The sequence below is a fragment of the Molothrus ater genome, chromosome 4 (genome assembly GCF_012460135.2).
Source record: "Molothrus ater isolate BHLD 08-10-18 breed brown headed cowbird chromosome 4, BPBGC_Mater_1.1, whole genome shotgun sequence".
NCBI lineage: Eukaryota > Metazoa > Chordata > Aves > Passeriformes > Icteridae > Molothrus > Molothrus ater.
In genome coordinates, this window is record NC_050481.2 from 15332944 (window position 1) to 15358050 (window position 25107).

The following is a 25107-nucleotide window of genomic DNA, read 5'->3' on the forward strand; positions in this document are numbered from 1 at the left end:
GAACTGGCATTCTGCCAGGAGAAATGCAGGAAATAAAATTTGAGATTCTTGTGACAATACTTGGGTAGGAAATTCTATTGACAAAAGCTTTTGCAGTTCTGTGCTCTCTTGTTCTTTAGCATTGTGACTGCAGTCTTTCCCTGTTTCTGTCTTTTCTCTGCTGCACAGCCCATACCCAAGATGTCACAAAATTGTTTTATTTCCCACTGCCTTCCCTGTGTAGTTTTGCCACTTCTTGTCAACACTGCTTGATGAGTAAGTGATAAAATGTCTTTTTCCCTTTTTTTTTAAATTTTAGCTTCTCCCAGTTAGCTGTCCCTAACTGAACCTGGCGTCATCATCAAGATGATGCTCTCATCTGTTCTCCAAGCTCTCTTAGAGACCCTGTCCTGTAGCCAAGAAACCAGGGCAGCTTTCCAAGATGATGCTTGGGGAAGCAGAACTCAGCTTTTTGTGCTGACACTGAACAACTTTACCCATGCAAATTACAGTTCTTGTGTTCCTTGTTGGGACTCGCAGCTCCCCTGGAAGGGAACACCCACATGAAGCTCACTGCTGCATCCTTTGGGCAGAGTCACTGTCAGTCCTTTGGGCGATCCCAAACTGCATTTGACATATTTTGCCAAGTTCTCCAGCAAATTCTTGCTTGTTCTGTTTCCTAATATTGCTTCAAATTAGAGAAATGTTGGGAGAACCTCTATTTTTCTTTCTAAAAATTACAAAACCCCCTTTTTGGATCTATTTTAGGTCTCTGTTTGCCTGAAAAAGTTAACTGTAATTTCCCAGAAGTGGCTCAGGACTGCTATATTTGCCTCACACATTCAGTCTGCCCCTTCCTCAAAACATAGAGTCTTTCAGGTACCTCACAGCAAGTTGCATAAAGCCCTTTTTAAGAAAACAGCTACAACATCTGTTTATCTGGTCCAATTCCCTGATAAATAAAATATATCCCAGAGGCATAATAGGGTGCTAAAAATAAGAGTATGACACAATTGGAGCCAGCTAATCTGGTAACTCTGTTTGCTGCAGCTCACCGAGTGTTAATGTGAGAAGCCTGTATCTTTCCAGCCCGGCTGGCTGTGAGCATCGCGCGTGGATCTCTCCCGGAGCCAGAGCCAAATCCCACAGTACTGTGCCACCCAAACTTCCTCCCTCTGGCCTCTGCAGGTGTAAAAACCTACAGCAATCGTGATACGTGAGATTTTGTGTGAGTCAGGGAGCAGAACAGGAGCGCCGCAGTCAGCAGAGCCCGACTTGTGTTTGCGATCAGGTAGCGCCTGTTTGTGCCACAAAACCTGTAACCTCTCTGATTAGAAAAGGTACAAAGAGCTGTATGTACCTGCACTATCACATATCAGTGTCCCAAAGAATCTCATAGTAATTATCTAACAGAGCAGTATCAAAAACCCAACAAAATTCAAATCTTACTCGTATCAGTTTTTCAGATGATTTTTGGTAGAGTTTTTTTGTTTTGTTTTGTTTTAAAGTAAGGTGCATAGTATGTGAGGAAAAACTTCTCCACGTGTGTCATTATGTATATTAAATCATTATCCTCTATGATTCATAATTTGATCACATATTTTTAAGAATGTATTTTGCTTATCTAACTTTCTGCTTTCAACAGCAAACTCCCTCTGCTAATTCATCCCATTTGAATTTTTATATTTCAATTGAATAAGAACCTTTAATTTCGGTATATGTATAAATATGCTCCAGTATATGGCAAGCAGTAGCTTCCAATGTTTAAAAAAGAAATTTAGTGAGAAATTTCAATATTTTTAATACTAGTGAAAATAAAATTTAGTCTATTAATATGGTACAGTGATAGTCTTTGAATAGATGCTACTTAGAATGTGTTTTAATTTATTTTTCCAGAAGCCTCAGTTTAGGAGCTTATTTTCTTAGTAACAAAATATTGCTCTGAATAATCCCAGAAGCATAATACATTAGTAGAAAGAGAAGAGTATTTATAGCCAGCAATTCAGCTGTTATAAATTATGACTGTAAAGAAAGAGAAAAAGATTCCTTTTTAAAACTTGCTGCCAGATTCTGGTACAGCAATGCTGGGTAAGTTAAGTAATGCTCTTCTAATGAACAGTCAAGTCTTCAGTAGTTTTCATTTAAAGAAGACTTTATTAAGCATTTTTCTCAAACTCATCTTTTTTGTTCTGTTTTGAGCAGACTTCCATCTGAATAAAACTCTCAGTGACTTTTTAGCCTACATTAAATTCCCACTGACAAACAGATGAGAATTATTATTGATTTTCTCCAGAAGGAACTAATAGGCTTTGCCAAATAAATCATGCAGATCCTAAGTGTGCTATTCATCTCTTCTGCAGATTATTGCTTAAAAGCCATGATAGTTGTCCTTCAAAAATCAAAAGTCAAATCAGTGCTTTGGCTAAACATGAAAAGTTTGGACTGATGGTTGTCCTGGCCCTTATTATAGTTTGGTTTTTTGCAGTTTGGAAAATGAGAGGGCTGGCAGGCATGGATTCTTGGTAAGTGTGGATTCTTATTTTCTAGGGAACTCAAGCACACCTGGAGACTGAGGTAACTGGTTTGTGTTAATGAGTGGCTCGGTTATTTATCCCTCCCCAGTATTATGGAGCACCCCAAGTCTCCTGAGAAGCCAGAGCTGACAGTGGACTTGATCACCTTCAACTTGGACACCCTTTGTGTCTGTGCATCTGTCTGTGTGTCAGTCCTGGCCCAGGGCTCTAACCAGGTCCTGAAATATTCCAGCATCTTCCCCTGTTTCAGCTCCCTCTGTTCTGGAAGTTGTAGATACTTTGTGCCCCTCCTATCTTTCAAGAATACATTGTAGGTAATTATTTTGTTTACTTAATTAGCTTTTTGTTGATTTGAGCTTATTTGGTGCAATCACTGGTGCTTCTGCAGCACATATTCCATCATCTGATTGTTTCCTAATTAATGGAAGAGTCTAATCACCCACTTCCAACCAGTTTTTAAGTACCCTTCATTATTTTTTTGTTGTTGTTGTACGGGAATTGATTTAGAGTTGAAACATGTCTCAGCTAATTGCATGACATAATACCACAAAACTGTATGAATTAACAAATACTAATATGTACTTAACATCTGTCCTAGATACCCATGTTTGTACCCACACACAGAGGATGCTGCTACTGGCTGAAATTAGAAGACAGGAACAATGTAATTTATCCAAAGTCTGTATTTCTCTAGTAAATTTCAAATCAGCATGAGATATATATCCCATTCAAATATTTATCTGTTCAGCATCTTTACCAAAAAGAGAATTTTCTAGATGACCCTTGTGCCAGCAGAACTTGTGGTTCTAGCTGATATTACTCAATTAACATTGTATGAGATTTCTCCAAATGTGTTGACTGCCCTATCCATCCTAAAGGGAAAAACAACCAAAAAACACCCAAAAAAACCCCAAACCACCACCAAACCCCCCAAAAACACCCCACAACCCAAAACCAACCAAAGAAAAAAATCCCCCAAAACAACAACAACAAAAAACTACCCACATCCTTTTAATTTCTCCTGTTTGTCACTAAAATAATGCATTATAAATTTGCCAAGTCTTGCAAACCAGCACAATTTCACGTTCTGGGATATCGTTAAATTTCACAGGAAAATATATGTTTAGAATCATTAGGTCTGCTCAAACACTGAATGCAGTTATTTTTCAGTATTTTCCATACATGAAATTTATCTACCTTGTATCAAAAATCCAGCTGTACTGGCAAACAAACAAACAAATTTTTTAAAAAAGCCAGAAGAGGAAAAGGGGAAGGAAGGAAGAAACCCATGTGTGACCTCTGGTGGTTTATAAAACTTACTCAGAATATTGTACCTTCATCAATGATTAAATGACTCTCCCTTTTAAAATGTATTGAGCCCTCATTTTTATGTGGATGGATATTACTACACCAGAAATTCAATCTCTCACTGAGAAAAAGGTGAGAAAAATTTTACTCAGATAAGTAAAACCAATGCAAATGCAAACCTTTCACCAACTCTTTAAAAGAGATTGACAATCTGCAGAAGTGTAAACACATGGGGCCTATATTTCCTGAACTAAGAAATTATGGTAGATGCTCAGCTGGCATTGACACATCAGGTAACCATCACTCTGGGAGGACAGGTACTCTCTGAAAACTAGGAACTTTTAATAGGATTGAAAAGAAAGTGCTTTAACACTGAGGTGTCCAAAAATTTAATTTGGTTTGCAAATACAGATTTTGACTCTTTTTCAAGTTTCTCATTTTTTCTTCTTTGTGTGTGTGTCTTTTCCTTGCTCTGTCTGAAAACAGAAAAAGGAGTAGAAAGCACTGTGTGACTAGAATAATATGTATATATACACATATTAATTGTATACATCTGTATCAGTCAGCAGGTTAATATTTAGATACCATTTTGATTACATATTTTATTTTTTGTTTGGTTGGTTAAGGATCTTCAGGAGGTTTTCAGAATATATGGGCTGGCATGGAAAGCAAAGCTAGATTCTATCAGATATATCTCAATGCTTTTTAATACCATGTGCTTTCATCAGTTTTTTTCTCTATGCCTTGTTCTTTGTAGGCAGCACTTAGTACTTCAGAGAGAGTGTTGACTGTGGCTGAGAAGTCATCCTGGAGAGCAGGGATGCAGGTATTTTCCATTTTAGATACACAGACCAAAATACCACATATACATGACCAAACTGACTTTTACTTAGGTACTACATGATAGGAAAAGTCAGTCAAATTGTCGTATTTTAAAGAATGAAAGCAAAATTGCCCATCTTGCTGACAAATGGATCTGTGCTTCCCTGTGCCCCATGGCCTGCACACCCTCATCCTGCAAGCACAGGTGCCTACAAGAAAGCTGGAGAGGGATTTTCTATAAGGACAAATAGTGGTAGAACGAGAGGGAATGGTTTCAAGCTGAAACAGAGCAGGTTTAGAATAGGTATTAGGAAGAAATTCTCGACTGTGAGGGTGGTGAGGCACGGGCACAGGGTGCCCAGAGAAGATGTGGCTGCCCCATCCCTAGAAAAGTTCAAAGCCCAGTTGGATGGGGCTTTGAGCAGCAGCTGGTGTGAGATGTCCCTGTCCTGGATTGGAACTGGATAATCATTGAGGTCCACTCCAGCCCAAACCATTCTATGGCTCCATGTTGCTCCTGGTGCCCCTGTCAGAGGCTGCCGTGCCTGGAACATGGAACAGCTGCTCTGTGACATCAGCCCAGGGCTGAGGTTGCCACAGGTCCACAGTGCTGTGGGCACTGTGGCTGCGCTGGCACACGGAGCCTTGCTCCCGTAGCTGGCACGAGCCTCAGGCAGCCATAGCCATGCTGCTGCTGTGCTTCCTCGCGCTGCTGGCCGCGTGCAGGCCTGTGCAGGCCATGTGGAACACCTGCGAGTAAGTGGCCCGGGGAGGGAGCTTGGGCAGCACTGGGGGCTCCCTGGAGAGGGCCTGCCCGTCCTCCATGGCCAGGCCGCAGCTCCCCAAACCCCACAGGGAAGCCTCAGTTCCTTGTGGGCAGGCACACACCCCATGGCCTTCCCTGGTGTGCTGTCCCCACACACCTTGTGGGGAGCTTCTGCTGGAGCAGCAGCAAGCCACGGAGCAGGATGGAAACGACTTTCTACTTGCAGAGGGAACTGCGGAGTCCGGCCCTTGACTTCCGATGAGGAACGAGGCATGACACGCGTCGTGGGTGGCAAAAATGCTGAGGTCGGGGCCTGGCCCTGGCTTGTCAGCATCCAGGATCCCTCGGTTTCGGGCACGGGGCATCTGTGTGGAGGGTCCCTCATCAGCACAAAGTGGGTCCTCACGGCAGCCCACTGCTTTGCTGAGTCCAGGTAAGCAGGAGCAGGAAACAGGGATATCCCCACAACATCAGCAGGTGCCCTGTCAGCAAGTGCCGTAGGCTTCTCCCATCTCATTTCTCTGCAGTGTGCCCAGTGCCTGGGCAACGCAGAGCTCAGCTGAGGAATTGCTCAGGAGAAGGCTGGGTACATGCCACTACTTCCTAGCAGCCTCCAGCTGGCATTCCCAGAGCTTGAGGCATGCTGGGGCAGTCACCACCTCCACAAGTGCTGCTTTCCTCTCTGCCTTCAGAAGCAGAAGGCTGGTCACTGCTGGGCTGCCACAGCTCCAGGCTCTGCTCCCTCTCACCCCTCTCTCCACATGCCTTCAGGAACATCAGCGCCATGCGCCTGCTGATCGGGGCCACCCAGCTGACGGAGCCAGGCCCTGAGGCCCAGGTGCGCCTGATTAAGCGGCTGGTGATTCACAAGGAATACGGTCCTGCTGACCAGAGCAACGACATCGCACTGCTGGAACTGAACGAGCCCGTCCAGTGCAGCTCCCACATCCAGCTGGTGTGTGTGCCCAATGCCACGGTGAACGTGGCACAGCTGAAAACCTGCTATGTCGCTGGCTGGGGTGCCACCACTGCAAGATGTGAGTTTCCAAAAATGGAGGGCAAGCTCAATACATTGGGAAGATGGGTTGGGCTTCCTGACAGCAAAGGCCAAAGCCAGAATAAGGCTGCCCACTCCCTAAAAGCAGACAGCAGGGACAGAGAGCTCCAGCACCTCTGTAGAGGCACAGCCAAACCCTAGGGAAGGGGTCCACCTCCAGATGGGGAAAGTGGCAGCAAGCTCATTCCTTTCTGTGTTCACAGCTCAAAAATCAAGTGATATCCTGCAGGAGGCCAAGGTCCACCTTATCAATGTCCAGATCTGCAACAGCAGTGAGTGGTACCAGGGGGACGTCCATAGCCACAACTTGTGTGCTGGCTACCCGGAGGGTGGCATCGACACCTGCCAGGTGGGACCATCACTCAGTGACAAGTCACTCAGCCCCCAGCAGCACAGGCAGCATCACCCCAACACAGCCCAGCCCCCGCTTTCCCTGGCCAGTCACTCTCTCAGCCCTGGTTCCCCCCCTTTTCTGGGGCTTCCCACCCATTCCCCATGTGCAGGGCCTAGCCCAGGACCTCCCTTTTCTCTGAGGCCTGGCACTCTGCCCAGAAAGCCCTGCTAGTGCTCTTTGCAGTCTAGACATCCAGATGCCAATTCTGGAACAACTGTCCTCTGCACATCCAGGATCACTGTGCAGAGCTGAGAGAGAGCCTGACTTCATAGGCTCCCAACCCACTCCCAGCCAAACTTCTGGAGGTTCCAGCAGCTGAGCAGAGCCTTGCTTAGCTGAGAATACAGCTCTGGCAGGGGCTGTGAGAGAGAAGGAGGTAGCACTGGTGCTGACAGGGGCCACCCAACACCACCTTAATCCTCTCTGGTTCTCTGCAGGGTGACAGTGGGGGTCCACTCATGTGCAAAGACGACGACGCTGACTTCTTCTGGATTGTCGGAGTGACCAGCTGGGGCAGAGGCTGCGCCAGAGCAAAACGGCCTGGAATATACACTTCTGTTCAGCACTTCTATGACTGGATTCTGCTCCAGATGGAAATGCTTCCATATGCATGGAGTCCTTATACAACTGCCTCACCACCCTGGACACATCCTACAAATGCCCCATGGCCCACTCAGAAGCCATGGACGAGACCACCTGCCACTCAGATGCCATGGACAAGACCACCTCCAACTCAGAAGCCATGGACGAGACCACCTTCCACTTACAACCCATGGCCAACAACGCTGCCCACTCCAAAGCCATGGCCAACAACACTTCCTGCTCCGAATCCATGGCCAACAGCACCGCCTCCTCCAAAACCATGGCCAACAACACTGCCCCCTCCAAAACCATGGCCAACAACACTGCCCCCTCCAAAACCATGGCCAACAACGCTGCCCACTCCAAAGCCATGGCCAACAGCACCGCCTGCTCCGAATCCATGGCCAACAGCACCGCCCCCTCCAAAACCATGGCCAACAACAATTCTCACTCCGAAGCCATGGCCAAAACCAACCCCCACTCCGAAGCCAAGTTCGATACCCCCACCAGTGGAAGAGAATAATAACTGCCCATTTCCACTCAAGAAGCTGATGGAATTCTTCACTCAGGTGCAGAAGCTCCTGAAGAACCTACAGGGGATTCCAGTTTGAGCAGGAGAATGGACAGGATCCAGTGCAGGTTGCATAGGACCGTGACTGTTTCCTGCTGAGGCAACGCCTGCTGATCCAAAGGCTGCCTCAGTGCCGAAGGCCTGCTCTGTCCTTCCCACGTTGCTCCTCTACACGTATGCAAGTGCTAACGTTGACTTAGTTGCTGAAATAAAGTTGCCTGTGTTTGTGGTTAACCATGCTTTCAGTCCAGTTTGGTCTCCTGGGCAAGGCAAGGACTTCCTTGCCCAGGACCTGCAAAATGATGCTGCCTCAGACCACGTGAGCACAAAGGGAGTCACTCTAAAGGGCTGGAACTCTGTCTGGTCTGGCAGAAGAGTGCTCAGAGCCACCACAGGACGAAGAAGACTGGCACATCAAGGCTAGAAAGAAGACAAGAGGAGACAGTGCCACATACAGACACCTTGGGGAGGGACACATTGAGGCACACAAGCTGGTAACTAGAGCCTGGCAAAAGCCTGAGCTAATGGAGCAGACCTGGGAAGCTCCTGAGCATGACAAGCAAAATTTCTGACAGTCACAAAGGCAGGGAGAAGCTGAAAGGAGCTACAGTGCCCTAAGGAAGAGCAAGATTTCACAGGTAGCAAAGGGACATTGATGTGTGAGGTGGCCACACTTCAGAAATGTTTGAAGAAAGAGTTGGGGTCATTCTGGGGAGGAGAACCTGGTAGGAGCAGAAGGACCCAGGAAACTGCAGCTGCATTGCCATAGAAAGCCAAGGTGAGCTAGTTAACAGCACCTGCAACACCAAGTCTGTTCACAGGTGGGACACACCTTGGATTCAGGGGGAAAAGGTAGCAGGGAGGAGAGAAGGTCAGAGAAAGAGAGGAGTCAAGGAAGATGAGGGGGATGTGTAAGCATGGCAGATAGGGAGAAGGGAGCATCAAGGAGCCAGTCTGACAGACACAAGCTGCATTCTTGGCCTCACATTCCCGGTGCCACAACTGCCCTTGCCAGTGTGGGCCCAGAACAGCACTAGCCCATGTGGATATCAAGGCCAGGGAGCCTCCCAGAGGGTGTTGCTGTGGCTGATGTGGCCAGCATGGACTGTGCTCCATCCGTGTTTCCCATGCTTTGACAGGAAGGATGACACTGCCTGGGTATCTCTGGCATACATGACTGGTGCTGCACTGCTCACCAGCCATGGCTGTAACCAGATTGGACATGTGCATGCTGTCTGCAGGAGCCGTGTGCTCTAGGGGGTGTTTTTGGGAAGGAGCTTCTGGCAAGCAGCTGCAGAGAGTAGGGTGGCAGTGAACCCCCCCAAAGAGACCATGATGCTATACAGGGTGTTTTCCTGCAAGCTGTTAACAGGAAGTTCTGGGAGCCCCTGCAAAGAGAGGGGCTAAAATAAAGCTGGAGAGGAACTTTTTTTACAAGGGCAAGAAGTAATAGGACAAGGAGGAATGGCTTTAAAGTGAAGGTAAGTTTAGAATAGATATTAGGAAGAAATTCTTCTCAACTAGACGAACTCCATGGCTTCAAAGCAGCAGTCAAAGGAAATGTCACAACCATCTCCTCCTCAGAGATGGAAAAGCCTGTCACAGTCATTACCGTGACACGAGCACCTACCAGCAGCTTCCAACTGCTCATTCAAATGCCGAGTGACAGGCAGATGTTTCCAGGAAGAAATACAGCCCTCTCAGAGCCTTGGGTTGCATCACCCACCAGGATAGCATTGCCTCAGCCTCCTCTGGCCAGGGCTGTGACCTGCTGGAGTCACTTGAGCTCAGCCTGGGCTCAGCTCTGACCGTGGGGCCCAGACAGACAGTGGCACTGCTGGAACTGGAGAGAGCTTTGCTTTTTCTTGTCAGAAACTTCTTTGTTAGCAGGAAGCTGTCAGGAGAAGGGGACATAAGACAACTTACACCCTACTTATTGTTTTCCCAGCAGCGTTTGTGTAGTGGATTTCTAGTAGAAAACTCCCCACAAACTGCAGTTGGGAATTTAAAATAGCACTGGGGACAACGGCGTATGCTCTTTAGTGGCTTGATAACTAAGATAGAGTATAAACCATTAACTTGAAATGCCACTGATAAGTGCAGGGAAGGATCACAAACCCTCCCCCGGCCGAGCTCTCCCCGCCGGGCCCGGCCCGGGCCGCGGGGCCGCCATCGCCGCGACAATGCTGCCCCCTGGCGGCGGCCGGCGGGAGCGCGGGGCGGCCCCGGGGAACGCCTGGGGATGGATCCCGCGGCCCCGGGGGCCCGCACGGGTCCGCCCGGGAACGCGGGGAATGCGCGATTCCTGCCCCGAGCCGCGCGGGCAGACACCGCTGCAGGCGGCCGCTGCCTCTGACACGTCGCGTCCGGGCTGCCTTAGACACTGGCAATTACTGGTGACACCTCACTTCGACTGGGTTAAATATTTTCCCACTCCGGGCCGTGTGTTTGCCCAGGAAGGATCAGCGAGTCACGTCTGCTGCCGTTCCCTCTGCACCAGCTGCCCGATGTCCTTGGTACCTGGCCGTCAGTTCTTAATGTACATCAACATGCACTGATATACAGCCAGGCTGATCTTTGACTCACCTTTGGAACAGCAACACATTTTCTCAACAACAAATTATACTTTGACATTAGAAGGTGGCAATCTGTAATGGATATTGCAATCTGAAGATTGAAAGAGACTATCTGTGATCTTTGTCCTCAGCCGAGCAGGCTGGAGTCTCTCTTCCCTCCTACACATTATTTGATTGTGGGACATAACCTTGGGATGTACTAATAATCATTAGTCAGAGCTGATGTATCCGTTACGGGCCTGCCCTGCTCAGGGAGGGAGACATTCTCTAGAACAGTAGTAAATCAGCAAAACATGCACTTAAATATACAGCAAAATGTGGTTTGAGATACGGTCCTTCATACATCATGTAGCAAAATGTTTTATTGAGAGAGTCACACGCACACTAATGAGGAAGGAGGGCTGCCGAGACAAGACCTGTGCAGCTGAAGCAGTTCTGGGAGAGAAGGGGCAAGAAGGGGCTGGGAGAGATCTCTGAGCAGCTCCTGGTCCAGGGGAAGTTGTGACTGCCCAAGTCCTTCTCTGCCCTCTCCTAGCCTTGGACAAGCTGGCAGGAGAGAGAAGGGAAGGCAAAGGAAGGTTGGGAGCCCTGTAGAGCTCCCAGACACCATGAGCCTTAAGGGCCTGGCAGGGGCAGTGAAAGGGTGCAGCTTGCCAGGAGGAGTGAGAGGTCTGTTCTGCTGCTCACCAGCTTTGCAGGTCAGGCTGCTACTTTGTCGTTTGTTTTTGCTGCTAAGCAGTTGTCCTTTTGGAGCTGAATGTTGCAGAAATTGTTAGAGCTTCTCCTTTGCTTTTTTACAGGCATTTGTCATTATTATTTAAATCTGAGTGAATAAATAACACATGTATCTGTTGAATGTTTTACTCTCTGGGTTTCTGACCTTGCTGCTTTCCCTTCCTTGGTTTTGTGGTCCTGACTATTTGCAGAAACTGTGCCAAGAGGGCTGGCCAAGATCTCTGAAATGCCTGGGGCTGCATCCCACACTGATCTGGGAGAGCCTGAGCTGGCACATCCCTGCTGACTGTGATTGCTGGACCCACAGGGCCCTGGGGCCTTCTCCTATGAGCCTTGTCACCCTTTTTGGAGCTGGCCAAATTTGTGCATGTCTGGCTTTTTTTGCTTACCAGTGACAACTCAACCAATGCTGGAAGTGTCTGTGATGTCCAAGCTTTGGATCAGCTGTCTTGCTTAGTGCAACCTCTCCACATTACGTTTTGTTATTTCTAATTTTTTTTTCTTGAGTAAGTATAGCTCAAGCATTGCAATAGCTATTTTTACTGCCAAAATTATGTTTGATGCATGTTTGCCTGGTGGGGAGACAGGCTCAGGATAGGTGTGCATTAGCTGCTTTCAGTACTTCTGACCCCAACCCATGTCACTTCACTGAGGGATGCCAGCCTGGCATGGCCCACAGGTGACTGCAGGCTGAGCTGCCCTGGAGGAACTGAAATCCCCACTTCCAGCAGAACATCTGTGACCAGCCCAGTCATGCACCTAGAGAGAAAAATAAGGCAAGCCTTTCACTTGTCTCTTCAGTAAATATTAGAATGGTTTGTGCCTTTGTTTCCCTAATTCTGACATTTTTTTCTCAGAAATCTGTCACAAGCGTGAGCACAGACTAATTTCCATATAAGGCAAGTCAGTAAGAATGGGGATGTTTGAATGGTGTGTCTTTTAATAAATGAACCAGTGCTCGTATTTTTAACAGCATTAAGAAGAGATAAGAACTCCATTCCTCCTGTCATGGCAACTACAACAAAGAGAACATCATTCAGAAGTCAAGAAAAAGACACAGGCACTTTAGGTCTCAGCCAAGAGAGCTGCAAAGTAGCAAAACTCATTACTAATTCAGAGGGGCTGTATCCCTCAGAGCTCACCATTACTGGTCTTACTACTAATAACACTGGAGCACATCAATTTAGCAGAAGGCAGAGTTTGGCAGAAGGCAGAATGGTGTTGAAGTGCCACTCTCCCAAACAAACACCTCCAGGAGGCCTTCCCTTGCTCTAGTCAGCCTAGAAAGAAGCAGTGCAGGGTTGTGGGGAAAGAGCTGAGGAGAGGAAGGTTCTGGTTTTATAGCCAGAGCAGTCTGGTAACATTAATCCTAGAGAAACAGCGAAAGAGGCCACAGGTATTTGTAATTTATTCATAAACAGCTATGCCATCATAAGAAACTTTTTAAAATAATATGTGATAGTTCTTTAAACATTTAAGAATTTGTTGACCTATTTTCTCATTTAATTAGGATTTTTTTTTTGGGCTGCATTAACAATGACTTGAATGCAGTCTGGTTTAGTCACTACACAGTTCAGCTACACTGGGTTACAGAAACATGATTTCTTTCTAAGGCACATGACACAGGAGAGGAATGCCATTGTAAGTGTCTAGATGTGTGCTTAAAAAGAGGAGACTTACTAGTAGGTAGGGCATAAGCTCAATTAGTGAATATAAAACCATTCACCTGGCATCCTTCTGAGTCCTAAACCAAACTTTGTCTTTTCAATTACAGCACTACCCCTGTTTTCTTTGCAGCAAAGGGCTATGGTGCAGTTGCCCTTCTCTTCAAAGTGCCCTGGTTAAGAGCATCAAGCTCATCTCTGCAAGCTGCATTTGTGAGTATGCTTCTTTTCTTACTCATTTCTTTTGTCCAGGCCTAGAAGTGAAGTTGATAAAACCTTGTCCATGTGTGCAGCACAAATCACAGTGCAGCAGTATGGTCAGAAACCAGCTCTTTCTGAATGCTAATGGAAGGCACTGTTAGCAAAAGCTGCACTCTGTGCATCATGCTGGAGCTGGAGCAGAACTCGTGTCCCATCTGTCTCCTCTGAAGTCAGTGGTGAGGCAAGGGAGGATGTGAGAGCAGGGCTTTGACTGACTATCCAGCATGGAGATGGGCAATAGTTGGAGATGGCCACAGGGCCCTCCTGACAGAGGGGAAGTTGTCACCAGCAAGGCTGGGTGAGCCATCAGAGTCCTGTCAGTATCTGCTTGCTTCAGGGGAGTTGCTGTGGGCTGTGAAATAGGCTGCAGCACCAAAATGTAAGTTTGTTCCCCACTACATGGCTTGGGAATGATCAGCTCTGAGCTGATCCACTCTAGAAAAGGATGCCAGAGGGGTCAATTCCTGCTCTCTGAAAGGCTCTAAAATGTACATCTCAGGAGTACCATTATCAGGTCAATTTCTGGCTCTTTTAAAGCTGCAGTGTCCAGAATCATGCTGTTTTCCAAGAGTTGCTTTAGGGGTCTCCTGCAGAAAACCACGGGGTCAGAGAAAAGTTTGCACAAACTCAGAACACAAGGATACTGTTAACTTCCCATGCAGCCTTTGCAGGGCATCTCCAAAGTGACCTGGGAAGGGTACTTCTCAGTCTGTGTTTCTGCACTGAGCTGACTCAAAGTAAAAGATTAAGTAAATGTTGGCTGTCAGGCTTCAACAAGCTTCTTCATCAGGTGCAAATGGACAGGAAAGATTTTCTTCCATTTGCACCTGATGAGGAGGCATGTTTCTCCCCCAAAAGCTGATGTCTGCCATCCTGTGTTTCACTCCATGGATCAATTCAGCATTCTTGGGATCAATGTTCTCCACTAATGAGTTATTGCTTTTTATTTTCAAAATGCAACTTGAAATCTTGAGCAAATATTTGTCATCTGAGGGATACCAAGTGCACAGAGTCAAACCTGTAAGTTCTTAAATGAGAATGGTTGGGTTTGTAGTTCCTAGAAAGAAATACACTAGAAACTTTTTTTCTGAGATTAAACAGGAGTCAATACCACAGTGCAGAGAAAGAATTTCTATTTTTGGCTACACCCTTAAGGCAACAGAAGAAGTGTATGTCACTGCCACAGTGACAGCTAATGAGCAGATATACAATATTAATTGCAGTAAGTTTAACACACTGAGCAATCTATCAGTCTCAATTTCCCCAGCAGCTGTAGTTTTGATACTTTTGCCTAACACCTCTGTCTGAACTGGCTGCTTTGGGTTTGTTTGCCTGGCAGCACAAAGAGGGACTAAAGCACCACGGTCCTCCTGGTGCTGCTCGAGGGGCTGACCCAGTTGCACTGGGCTGGCACCAGCACAAAGCTGTTGTCCCGGGTCCTTCGGAAGCGCATCACCGCCCCGTGTTCCGTGATGGTGATGACGTCGGGGTCGGGCTCGCCGAAGGACACCTCGGCCCGCTTGTGGCACTGCTGGGCACACACACAGCGCACGGCAGCTGCCAGTGCCAGGCCCAGCATGGCCGTGCAGACCAGGAGGATGCCAAGCTGGGCTGCAGGGAGTCGGGTTCCTCTGCCAGGCCCTTCCCCTATCCCGGGAACAGCAGATTCGGGAGCTGGTCTGGTCACCCATGGCACGGTATTCCCAGCTGCCTCCTGCTCATCCTTGTCCTCCTCGGCCCTGGTGCCTGCCCCCTCTAGCTGTGGTGCCAACTCTCTTCCTGCCATTTGCCTTGAGGCTGAGGACAAATTGCCAGCAGTGCTGGCATCACCAGGCCAGGCTGTGGTTGCAGCAACGCCGCCCAGGTGAGTGCGTACGTGCAGGGCAGAGGGAGATGCTGTCACACGTAGGGAGGCTTTCAAGATGGTCCCACTCTCAGTACTGCCCTTTGAAAGCAAAAACATGCCAAAACATGCAGTGAGGGAAGAGAAAAGGGGGCTGATTAGGTTCTCACTACCTACCTCATGGAACACTTCAACTCTGTTTCTGATGCCCTTGTGTCCCTCTGGCTTTAGATTAACTCCTCTCTATTCCCTGTTTACTCAGTAGCTTTTAGAAAATGAAGCAAATGCAACCCTCCATACCAGAGTTACCATGAGAGGAACAAGGCACCGGAGTTGGTCCCAGGGGCAAAGGCAGTGTGGGTTGGAGGGGCAAAGGTGAAGGGCACAGGTGGAGAGGAAGGTCACTGCTTTGTCTAAATATCTGCAGTTCCTGCTGTGGTGGTGGTGGTATTTTTCACAGGCATCATTATCACAAAATAATATCACTTAATAAACAATTCCCGCCTTGAGTGGCACCAGGGTCATGCTGAAAGGGCAGGTGTGATTTTCCCAGCCAAGCTGCAAGAGTAAGCTCACATGGACCCACTGGGATTCAGTATTCCCCTTCTGAGACTATGGAGTGGATGGACATGGGTGACTTGGGATGGCCTTTGCCATCAGCAGTTTTGGGGCATTCACATACAACCTATAAACTCTCCCCAAAGCCTGTCTTGCTTTCTCAGTTTACACAGCCAGTCTGAAATCTTATGCCCCTCTGTGTTGCTTAACCACCCATTTCAGTGGGAATGTCGGTTCCTGCCTGTTTCTGGGCCCTGTCTGGTTCCATGCACCTTCTTTTAACTGTCACAAAATGCCAGCTGCTCCACACCAGTTCTGCAGCTCAGGTTTTGCTGCAGGTATCATCCAAGACTAACTGGGGAACAAGCATGCAATTTAGGAGGCCCCAATGAATTTTTCCATTCCCACTATGCACCTGAGCCCCCATCCAAAACCTGCAAAATGTACTGGAGTTTTTAATTTGGCTCCACTGAGATTTGGATCTGGCCCTCAGTAGCTGGCACCTCTCCAGCCTGTCCAGCCCAGCAGGCTTTTTCACACATCCATTAATTACACCAGAGAAACTCTCACCCTCTACCATCATTAGTGATTTCTAAAGCTTCCTGGGAAGACAGCGTGACAGGAGCACAAAGCTGAGGTAGGAGCCCTGGCAAGCTGTGAAGCAAAGTAGTGGAGGGTCAGAGCATCCTTTGTGGAAGGGATGGTTTCTGAAGGTGCTAGTAAAATACAGTAGTAAATAGAAGACTTCCAGTGGCTGGACTGCAAACTATAAAGTAGGAGGCTGGCAAAGTTAGGACTGCATGTGTATGGATCACTTGCCCTTAAAATGCAAACACCATACTGTAAGGATATGCTGCAGGACTTGGGACTTTGGGATAGAAAATGCAATTGCCTCTTAAGTCCTTGCCCTATCTCAACTCATTTCTCCTTTCTTTTCAAACTCCTCCTTGTTCTTGCCTAATTTCTCAGTGTTTTTGTTTCATTATGCTCTTCTGATCTTTCCTTGTGCAAAAACTCATCCTTCCCTTTGGTTTCCATCTACTGCCAGTTCTCCACTTCTCTCCGTGGCTATGTCAGGTGCTTGTGGTACACATCTCTCCTTTACTTCTTCTCTGTCCTCTGCTCCTTCCTAAATACATCTGGCTCATTCTGTGCTATATGTCCCCTTTCCCTTTTATGTTCTGTGAGATTATTTCTCTTTCTCCTTTGGTATTTTGGAAACCAGATCTATTCTTTCTTCTCCTTGTATTTTTCTTCTCTCCATCACCTGCATAGTTGACTTACCCTGTTAACTCTGTGTCCTGTATGTCTAAGCACACACATTTCCAGCAGCCTGTAGTCACATCTACATAAGGGAAAGCAATTGTTTTTACAGTGGGCCTCTTAAAAACCCAGGCAGTGGGCTCAAAAAAAAAAAAAAAAAAACAAACTAGAAAGAGACATTAACCCCAATTTCCAATTTAGGAAAAAAATTAGAACTTTCAACAGTCTCAGTGTAGTTTTAGCCACTTATGACACCTGCATGGGCTGCTAGGGTGTCCTCCCCAGCCCTGGTGCTTACCTTCCTGTTGCCTGTACACATCAAACACAAGTGTAGGGTGGCAGCACTGGCAATGCTTCCTGCTCTGAAATATAGACAGAGGAAAGGCAGGGTTAGCAAGTGACACCTGTAGCTCCCACCACCAAGAAGTGCTGCTCCTTAGAGCAGTTTTGGGATGCATGCAGTCAACATGGATCACACAACCTGTATTTTGAATTATGCCTGATCATTGATTCCTATCCCCATCATTTTTACCCACAATATGAAATGTTGCATGAAAGCTCATGCAGCCCAAACTTTCTAAAATTTCTGAGCAGACGTCCTCCAGCCCAAATTTCATAATTGCTTTGCATCCTTTTTTTTCCTTTTCCCTGCAGATGGAGAAATAGGTCTGCTAAGTTCACTGTTTCACTGAATAGTTGTATGCACTTTCAGAAAAATGTTATAGCAGTCGATAGGTTTTATCACTTTATCCTTCCACTACCTGACCAGCCCCCCACTGTGCTGAGCAACACAGCGTTGGGTTCTTAGGAGTTTTGGATTTTCTCCCTGTTACTGTCTGTCATGTGCAGTATCCAAAGGTTTATTTCTCAAAATCTCAGCAAACAAACACCCTCTCACCTCGCCCAGACACAGGCACCTTCCTACACACAGGCACCTTCCTACATTTTCCTTGTTCATCTGCAGGGAAACCATTACTATTTTCCTTCCCCACAAGGACTGGAGTAACAGCTTTTCCCACCACCTAGATTTACCCATTGAAGCTGCTGTAGCTGGAGGCATTGTCCTGGGAGAGGGAACCTTGCAAGGCATCCACCATTCCAACGTCTTGGGTGGGAAGGGACGGCTCCAGCCCCCGGCCTCTGGACCGGGTACTCCTGCCGGGCACAGCCCGCAAAGTCCGGCCCGGCTGCTTTGGCTCAGCAACGGGACGAGTCTCCGACCCGACACCAAAACCCGGCTCTGGTGCTGGTGTTGTCACCATGCCAGTGGGGCTGGCAGGCAGCAGGGAGCCAGTGGCAGCTGCAGGAGAGATTGGACCTTGGCCAGCAGGGAGACAAAACAAAAATCAGGGACAGAGGAGCAGAAGTCTATTGTCTTCAGTTTGTTTATTTCAAATCCCACTCGGTGCCAAGGTTTGCCAGGAAGGTTTGTAACAGTGACTCTTTTATTTTCATGTCACTTATTTTGAAGAGGGAACCCACATGGAAATTAAAGCAGCAAAACTCACTGTCTATGTACTGGTCAAGTAAAATAATAATTAGTGGGCCAATTTTTTTACAGTCAAGTAAAAAAATAATTAAAACTCAGCCTTGGTGCCATGCCAAAAATGCTGAGATATACATCTGATTTAGGTATAAGTAAATTATTGGAGCATCTTACTGACCAAAGGCTGCATAAATACAACTAAATATATACCTGGAGGGCAATAATCACATTTAGAGACAAGTATGTTCCTCTATTTAGGCAACCTTAGTAATTGCACGTCCTTCTCTTCAAGAGCTGAGATTAGGTAAAGTATTTTAAGATTTGCATTGAAATCATAAGATTTGGCAACCCCATTTAACTTCCTGGTGCCCTCCTTGGAACTGGCTCCTCAAATACTGACCCACACCTCAAATACTGACCCCCACCTTCACATCAAGGAGCTCACCCTGGCCATCACTGATCTCCTTGACAGATACTGGATTTAAATGGGCCCCCCCAGCTTGTTTGGGCCACTTGTGTTGGACACTTGGCCAGACTAAGCTGTAGAACTACTCTGCAGGGGGTGTTGGTAAGAAAGAACAAGGTTTGCTCACCATACCTGTGGGGTGAGGGTCAGCTGGTCCCTGCAGGGGCGTGTGGGCTACAGCATCGGGCTTCTTGTCAGCAAGAGTCTTGTTTTGCCCTCCCTGAGCCACAACAGCAGATTCAATCTTTGCCCAGTAAACAAAGTATGACTGGACTATGGAGATGCTGTTAAAACATAATCAGGCGAGAATTTACTGGCTCTGTAGCATTAATAAAACATCTGACTGTTTAGTTAATCACAAAGACTGCTTTAATCTAAGAGAGAACCAATGAAAAAGTATTTTAAAGGATTAGCCTGTCATACGTTTTCTATTACAAATAAAAGGTACCAGGTCCCATAAGAAAGATTTGGGGTGAAGAATTGCCACTCAATAAATAATTAAGTTCAGCCAAAAAATGTGTGGGAACTTAAAAAAAAATATTTTAAAAAGCTGTATTACATTCATCATGTTGATAGAAGTACATTTGTAAAACTTGGACTAGCTCTGCTTACAATCTTCTGTAGGCAAGGAAACAACAGTGGTATTTATTAATTAAAACAAGCCAATGTAACTTGTACAAACAGTAGAATAGGTAAGGGGTAGAAAAAGTCTCTCTTCTCAACCCTCTGATATTTGAGTCTGCCTAATCCTTTGCTTTTTGTCAGGTGCCAAAACTGTGTTGGCCAACCTTTAACTGCACCCCAAGAGCCTTATTTAAGCTGGAGATTTTGGGAGAATTTCAGCTCAGATTGCTCAGCTGCTTCTGAGAATTATCTAAGGGGAAACCAACCTGGGTTTTCCTGTGCCAGATGACACTTAGAAGGTGTTTTTAAGCCTAAAAAGGCATTTTTCCTGATGCCGTGACAGGATAAAAAGGAAGAGTCTATCACATATCAGCTCGGAGCATAAAAGACCAGACTTGAAAGAAATATCAGAGTGGGTGTCTAGGACTAGGTCTTGTTGGGATTTGTTTGGGTTTATTTGGAGGTTTTTTTTGTGAATTTAATAGTATTTCTTTAAACTGTAATAGTATTTTCTGATATAAAGCAATGGTTAAAATTTGGAAATTCCAAGCAGCAATATTTCTCTTTCAATGAATTTTTCTTGAATCACGATGAGATGCTCAAGCCACAACACTCAACAGGACACTTAGGTTTTGGGAAGCAGCCAAGGATCTGGCCAAGTAGTTTCTAAGTGACTTTGTAAAGTTGAAATATAACAATTTAATATCTTTTGAAATGAAAAGCTGCTGTGCTTCCTCTAAGGCAGTCAGTTAGAAGATGTTTAATTTCATTCCAAATCAAAACTCAGCTACTTGGACAGTGTGGGACTTGGGTGCAAAACAGAGATGTCAAGTTTTGACACAGTGCTCACTGTTTTTCTATTGTGAGTAATTCTGTTTACATGTAACTTTTTTCTAAACTATGTCTTTTTTTCTCTTTTTTTGGTCTTTTTTGTTTTGGTTTTTTTTTTTTAAGAAGTGATATACAATTATCCTTTAGGCAGGGAAGTCCTATGGGCCGTATTATTTACAAAGACAGGCAACATGCTCACAGTTCTCTCCTTATGCCTTAACATTTCTGTTTCCTAAAATGCTTAAGATGTCATCTTCCAGGGTATCTATTCTGAGAAAACAGTGACCATGTAAATAAAAGGCAGCACTATGCAGCAGATATTAATGGTGATTTATGTACCAGCTGGGGTATTGTAGCAGCATTTGGTAAGTATTTAGCTATATTGGGTTCAAGATACATAAACCACTGTGCTGGACAGCCTGTAACAGAGAAGACACAAATTCTGATTAGGAACCAGCATGTCCTTACAAAAACTTGATGTCTCCAATGGGTTGGTCTGGTGCTTTCCATACGAAGGACAGGTTTCTCTTCAGTGACTTGTCTGAGTGTGTGACAGTGTCACCATCTTCAAAACAAGTCAGCAGCTTGGAACCGGGAGGCAGGAAGACGAACATGCCAGCGATTTCATTGTTGGACACTCTGCGAGCTTGCAGCATAAAGCCCATGTAATCCCGGGTGCTTCTTACTGTCACTTTTGGAAGACAAAACACAGGACACAAGGGGATTTGTCTTGCTGTTATGGAGTGAATTGCCTGCAATGGAGTTCCCAGAAAAAACCTTGGGCAACACTGCTGAAAACACCTTACTGCCTTTGTCCTCACAGTCTGTCTTGGACATTCTAGATACAGAAGGCCAGACTTTTACCTTTGGTTTTGCAATGTGTAATTGCACACAAGATTTGCCTGAGACTTCCCCCCCATCCCTCCTTGATGATAAGCTGTTAACCACATTGGACCAGGCAGCATGCAGCCATTTTTACAGAAGGAGGTTTGGACACCACTCTGTATGTGAGCGAAAGCTTGTGTTCTGCTCACAAAGGGGTTTTGTTTTGCACAGGGATGAATGGGCAAGTGGACCAAGCTGGGGAATGGTGCCTCAGCTCTGTCTGCATCTGCCTGAGGAGCAGCAATGCCAGGGATGGGGAATGCTGCCAACCATGCCCAAGAGACAGGTGAGACGCCCAGACCCCTTCCAGTGGTGCAGAGGGGCTGGGAAGGTGACTTTACCCACATGGGCCATCGCATGTAATGAGGTCTGTCTGGTATGGTTGAGACACAGTTGAGATAAATGAATCCCACCCAAAGCACTCATGCTGCAAACAGAATTCCTCATGTCCTCATGACAAGAGAGGTGTTGCAGCTCACTCAGAGCAGTCATCCCTCTTCCCAGACCTCGCAGAGATTAATTCCATCACTTGAGATAAGTTACCGTGCATTTTTCAGATGCAGGATTTAGAAGCTGTTCCTTACCTGGCACCTTGTCTCCTGGGAAGAAGAAGGACATGTTGGTGTGGACAGTGACGTAGTTGCTGTTGGAGCTGTGCAGCTGCACCCTCAGGTGCCTGGGCATCATGTCGCTGCAGGCAGAAAGGCTGGCGCCCTGCGAGAAGGCGGCCGCACAGGAGACCAAGCACAGGGTCATGCAGGCCCAGCCAACAATGGCAGTGTGGGCTCTCCCACCATCCTCCATCCTACAGCAGGAAACAACCTGGAGTTCACTTCAAAGCAATGGCTTCCCAAATGGTGCCATTGATTTATCTGATCTCCAGAGCCGCCCTCCCTGCTGTCTTTAAACAAAAGGGAATAAGTGATCGCTGTGGCACCTGGAGCCGCTTTGGGAATCCACAGCATTTACATTCTGAAGTGAACTGTTCAGGCTGGGAGAGGGAAGAGCCCCCCACAAGAGGATGGATTTCTTGTGAAGCTGCCCATGGAGGGTGCAGCCAGAAAATATTTGCTTTAAAAAGTCTTGTGGGTTTAGGAGGAGGAGCAGACTCTGTACAGCCACGCTCAGCACCCTCCACCACTCTCAGCCCAAATGTGCAGCCTGGTCAATATGGGAAACATGTGCCCTTTGGACCTGCAGAGCTGCTGCAGGCCCCATCACAATATGGGGCTGGTGCCCAGGGCAGAGCCTGTCCCTGCCTGCCATCACAGAGCTTCATCTCTGTGGTGACAGCACAGAACACTTTTCCAGACTGAACAGAGTATTGTGCCATTCAGCTTTTTCAAAATGCACTTTTCAAAGTGAAGATGAAGGATAAGTGTGTGGCATTTATTGTAATGGATATCACAAAGCAGGTGCTTCTGATTTTAATGTAGCACTTTCTACCATCTTCTTTTCAACATGCCTGCCTTAGATGTCATTACACTTAGTCAATGAGTAATTGTAAATAAATCACAGGCAACAGAGGCTGAGGAGGTCTAGCTTACACCTCCCTCTCAAGCACTTCTGAAACTTGCCAGCCAACTAACAAAGCACCACTGCGAGCGGAACAATTCATGCCCAGCCTAAAGCAGCAAGCAGATGGATGCAGTTTAACCTTCCACAGCCAAGCATCCTGCAACTCCAACCAGTTGTGTGCCAGAAGATGCTCGTGAGAATCATAGGAGCCTTTGCTAACTCTCCCAGCCCTGCTGGACCAGCAGCAGGATGCTTCCGCTTCATGGAGCCAGCCTCCCTTCTGGGCACCCCGAAACAGTCCTTGCTGGATAAGATTTCTCGCAGGAGCTCATGGCAGTAGCCCCGAGCAGCAGCTCTTTCCCTCGGGTGTTGCCCGGCTGTGGCGTTTCCCCTCCCGCCCTGCTGTGTCCATCCCCGCGGGGGAGCAGCGCTGCTCCCCGGGGCCGCCCGGGCTCAGGCAGCCGCTGCCGCCGGCGCTTACCTTGGGACACGCTCGCTGCCGGGCTCGCTGCCACCACTGCCCTGCCAGCCTGCCCAAGACCATCCTTTCAGGGACCTTCCTCGCCTGCTCCTCTAATGGGAAGCGCAGCAGCTGTTACAGCTAATACCCACGGCAGCTCTCTGCCAGTGCCCAAATCCTGCTTTAATAATATCAGGGGGCTTTTTCTTCACATCCTACCCCTTTTTTTTTTTTTTTTTTTTTTGGTGTGTGTATGTGTGTGTGTCAAATGTCCAAGTTTCTTCAATGAAAAGAAAGGAAACCAGCAGGGAAGGGAGGGGGAAACCCACAGCAAATCATGGGGTTTGTGTAGGACACCCTAAAACTCCTTTGCAGAGGTGCAGGACTATGGGACTTTTTCTCCCCTGTTACCCTCTCCACACACACATCCCCTCTTCCATGCTGAAACAAAGCAAAGCCAAGCCACATCAGCCCTCTCCATGCGCCCCCAGCAGTGTGCCCTGTCTCTCATGCTTACATGGGATTAATTTTGGCAGTAAAAGCAGAATTTTGCTACAAAGGCTGGGAAGGTTCATCCCATGTGCCAGAAGGAGCCATCAACACCCCACAAATCCCCCGAAGCTGGCACAGGGGACCAAACATGTGATAAGTGTGACTGTCCCCCAGCACATGTATTCATGTCCAGGCTGTCAGCCCGGCTCCTTGCCCGAGCTTTGCTGCAGCTGTGCTGGCAGTCGGTGGCAGAGCTGATCCTGCCCCTTGTCACTGCAGACTGCTCCGGGGATCAGGGCTCTCATGACCTGGCCTCCATCACCAGGCTCACCCTGCTCCCTGCCAGTGGCCCATTCCTGCCAGTTGTGCCTTATCTGTGATCCTGCTTGGGAACTGACCATTGTGTGAGGCTGTCCAGAGGGGGCATCCTGGTGACCTCTGCCTAGTTTGCAGATGCTTCACTTATTAGCACTGTTCCCATCAGCCTGCCCTGCTCTGCAGCCTGTCTTTTGGAAGAGACACAAAATGCCACGCTGGCACTGAGGTTCTGCGCCTGACAGCCCAGCTCTCAGCAGTTAAACTGGTTGGAAAGTATGGAAACTGGTGGTACTGGGCTCTCATCAGCCTGCTCTCCTCTGCATTTGAAAGATGCCTTAAAATCACTGAATTTCAAGATATAATGTAAGTCTTGTAGTTTTCTTTCCTTTACTCAGGGGAAGCAGAGCATAGTTCAGGGGGAGGAAGGACAAGTTTGCATTCTTGATTTTGTTCCAGCTTGTAATTGCCCATCCTTCATACACAAAAGAGAATACCTTTATGCTGTATTGATGACAAATCCTTTCCTGAAACCAGCTAGTCTCTTATGGTTTTCTCTTCCTAACTTATTCCTAAAATCAGTGAGGGTCATTTCTCCACTGACTCTCACCCGGAAAAGAGGGAAAAGCAGCCAAGCGCAGACCCTGAAACAGCAGTGCCTGGTGTTCCCTGGAGCACCATGCAGAGCTGTGGGCAGAAGAGGCTCAGACAGATCCAACCCATGTGTAACAGCAGAGGATGCAGGGCAGGACTGAACTGTCCATGCTCATTTCCAAGGCTGCAGCAGCCTCGGGCAGGGCAGGGTATGCTGCTGTTCACAGGTTCAGCAGCAGCAGTCAGATGGCACTGCCTGGACAGTGTTAATTGCTGGGCTGATCTGAAATAGAGCCTTACACAGCATTTATCCTCACTGCCTGCTCTCAAACACAGGAACTCCGTGGCTTCAAAGCCACAGTCAAAGCAAATGTCACAACCATCTCCTCCTCAGAGATGGAAAAGCCTGTCACAGTCATTACCGTGACACGAGCACCTACCAGCAGCTTCCAACTGCTCATTCAAATGCCGAGTGACAGGCAGATGTTTCCAGGAAGAAATACAGCCCTCTCAGAGCCTTGGG

The 25107-nt window shown here is 47.2% G+C and overlaps 2 protein-coding genes across 4 annotated transcripts; one reads left to right on the forward strand and one right to left on the reverse strand.

Annotated features, from left to right (window-relative positions):
- Positions 1-4789: 4789 nt before the first annotated feature.
- On the forward strand, positions 4790-8247 carry LOC118686600 (acrosin-like). Of its 2 annotated transcripts, XM_036382892.2 has the most exons (5): positions 4790-5399; positions 5636-5842; positions 6181-6446; positions 6670-6815; positions 7298-8247. In XM_036382892.2, exons 1-5 carry the CDS (start codon positions 5329-5331, stop codon positions 8051-8053), a joined length of 1446 nt encoding a protein of 481 aa, XP_036238785.1. In that variant the 5' UTR covers positions 4790-5328; the 3' UTR covers positions 8054-8247. The 2 variants fall into 2 exon arrangements, with proteins under 2 accessions (XP_036238785.1, XP_054370709.1); XM_054514734.1 differs by lacking the exon at positions 4790-5399 and having other exon boundaries at positions 5535-5842.
- Positions 8248-12709: 4462 nt separating this feature from the next.
- REELD1 (reeler domain containing 1) lies at positions 12710-23421 on the reverse strand. 2 transcript variants are annotated; one of them, XM_036382891.1, is made up of 6 exons: positions 21790-23421; positions 20789-21011; positions 18998-19149; positions 17946-18213; positions 17212-17275; positions 12710-15194 (listed from the first exon to the last, which is right to left on the reverse strand). In XM_036382891.1, exons 1-6 carry the CDS (start codon positions 22007-22009, stop codon positions 14601-14603), a joined length of 1521 nt encoding a protein of 506 aa, XP_036238784.1. In that variant the 5' UTR covers positions 22010-23421; the 3' UTR covers positions 12710-14600. The 2 variants fall into 2 exon arrangements, with proteins under 2 accessions (XP_036238784.1, XP_036238783.1); XM_036382890.1 differs by having other exon boundaries at positions 17946-18231.
- Positions 23422-25107: the final 1686 nt, after the last annotated feature.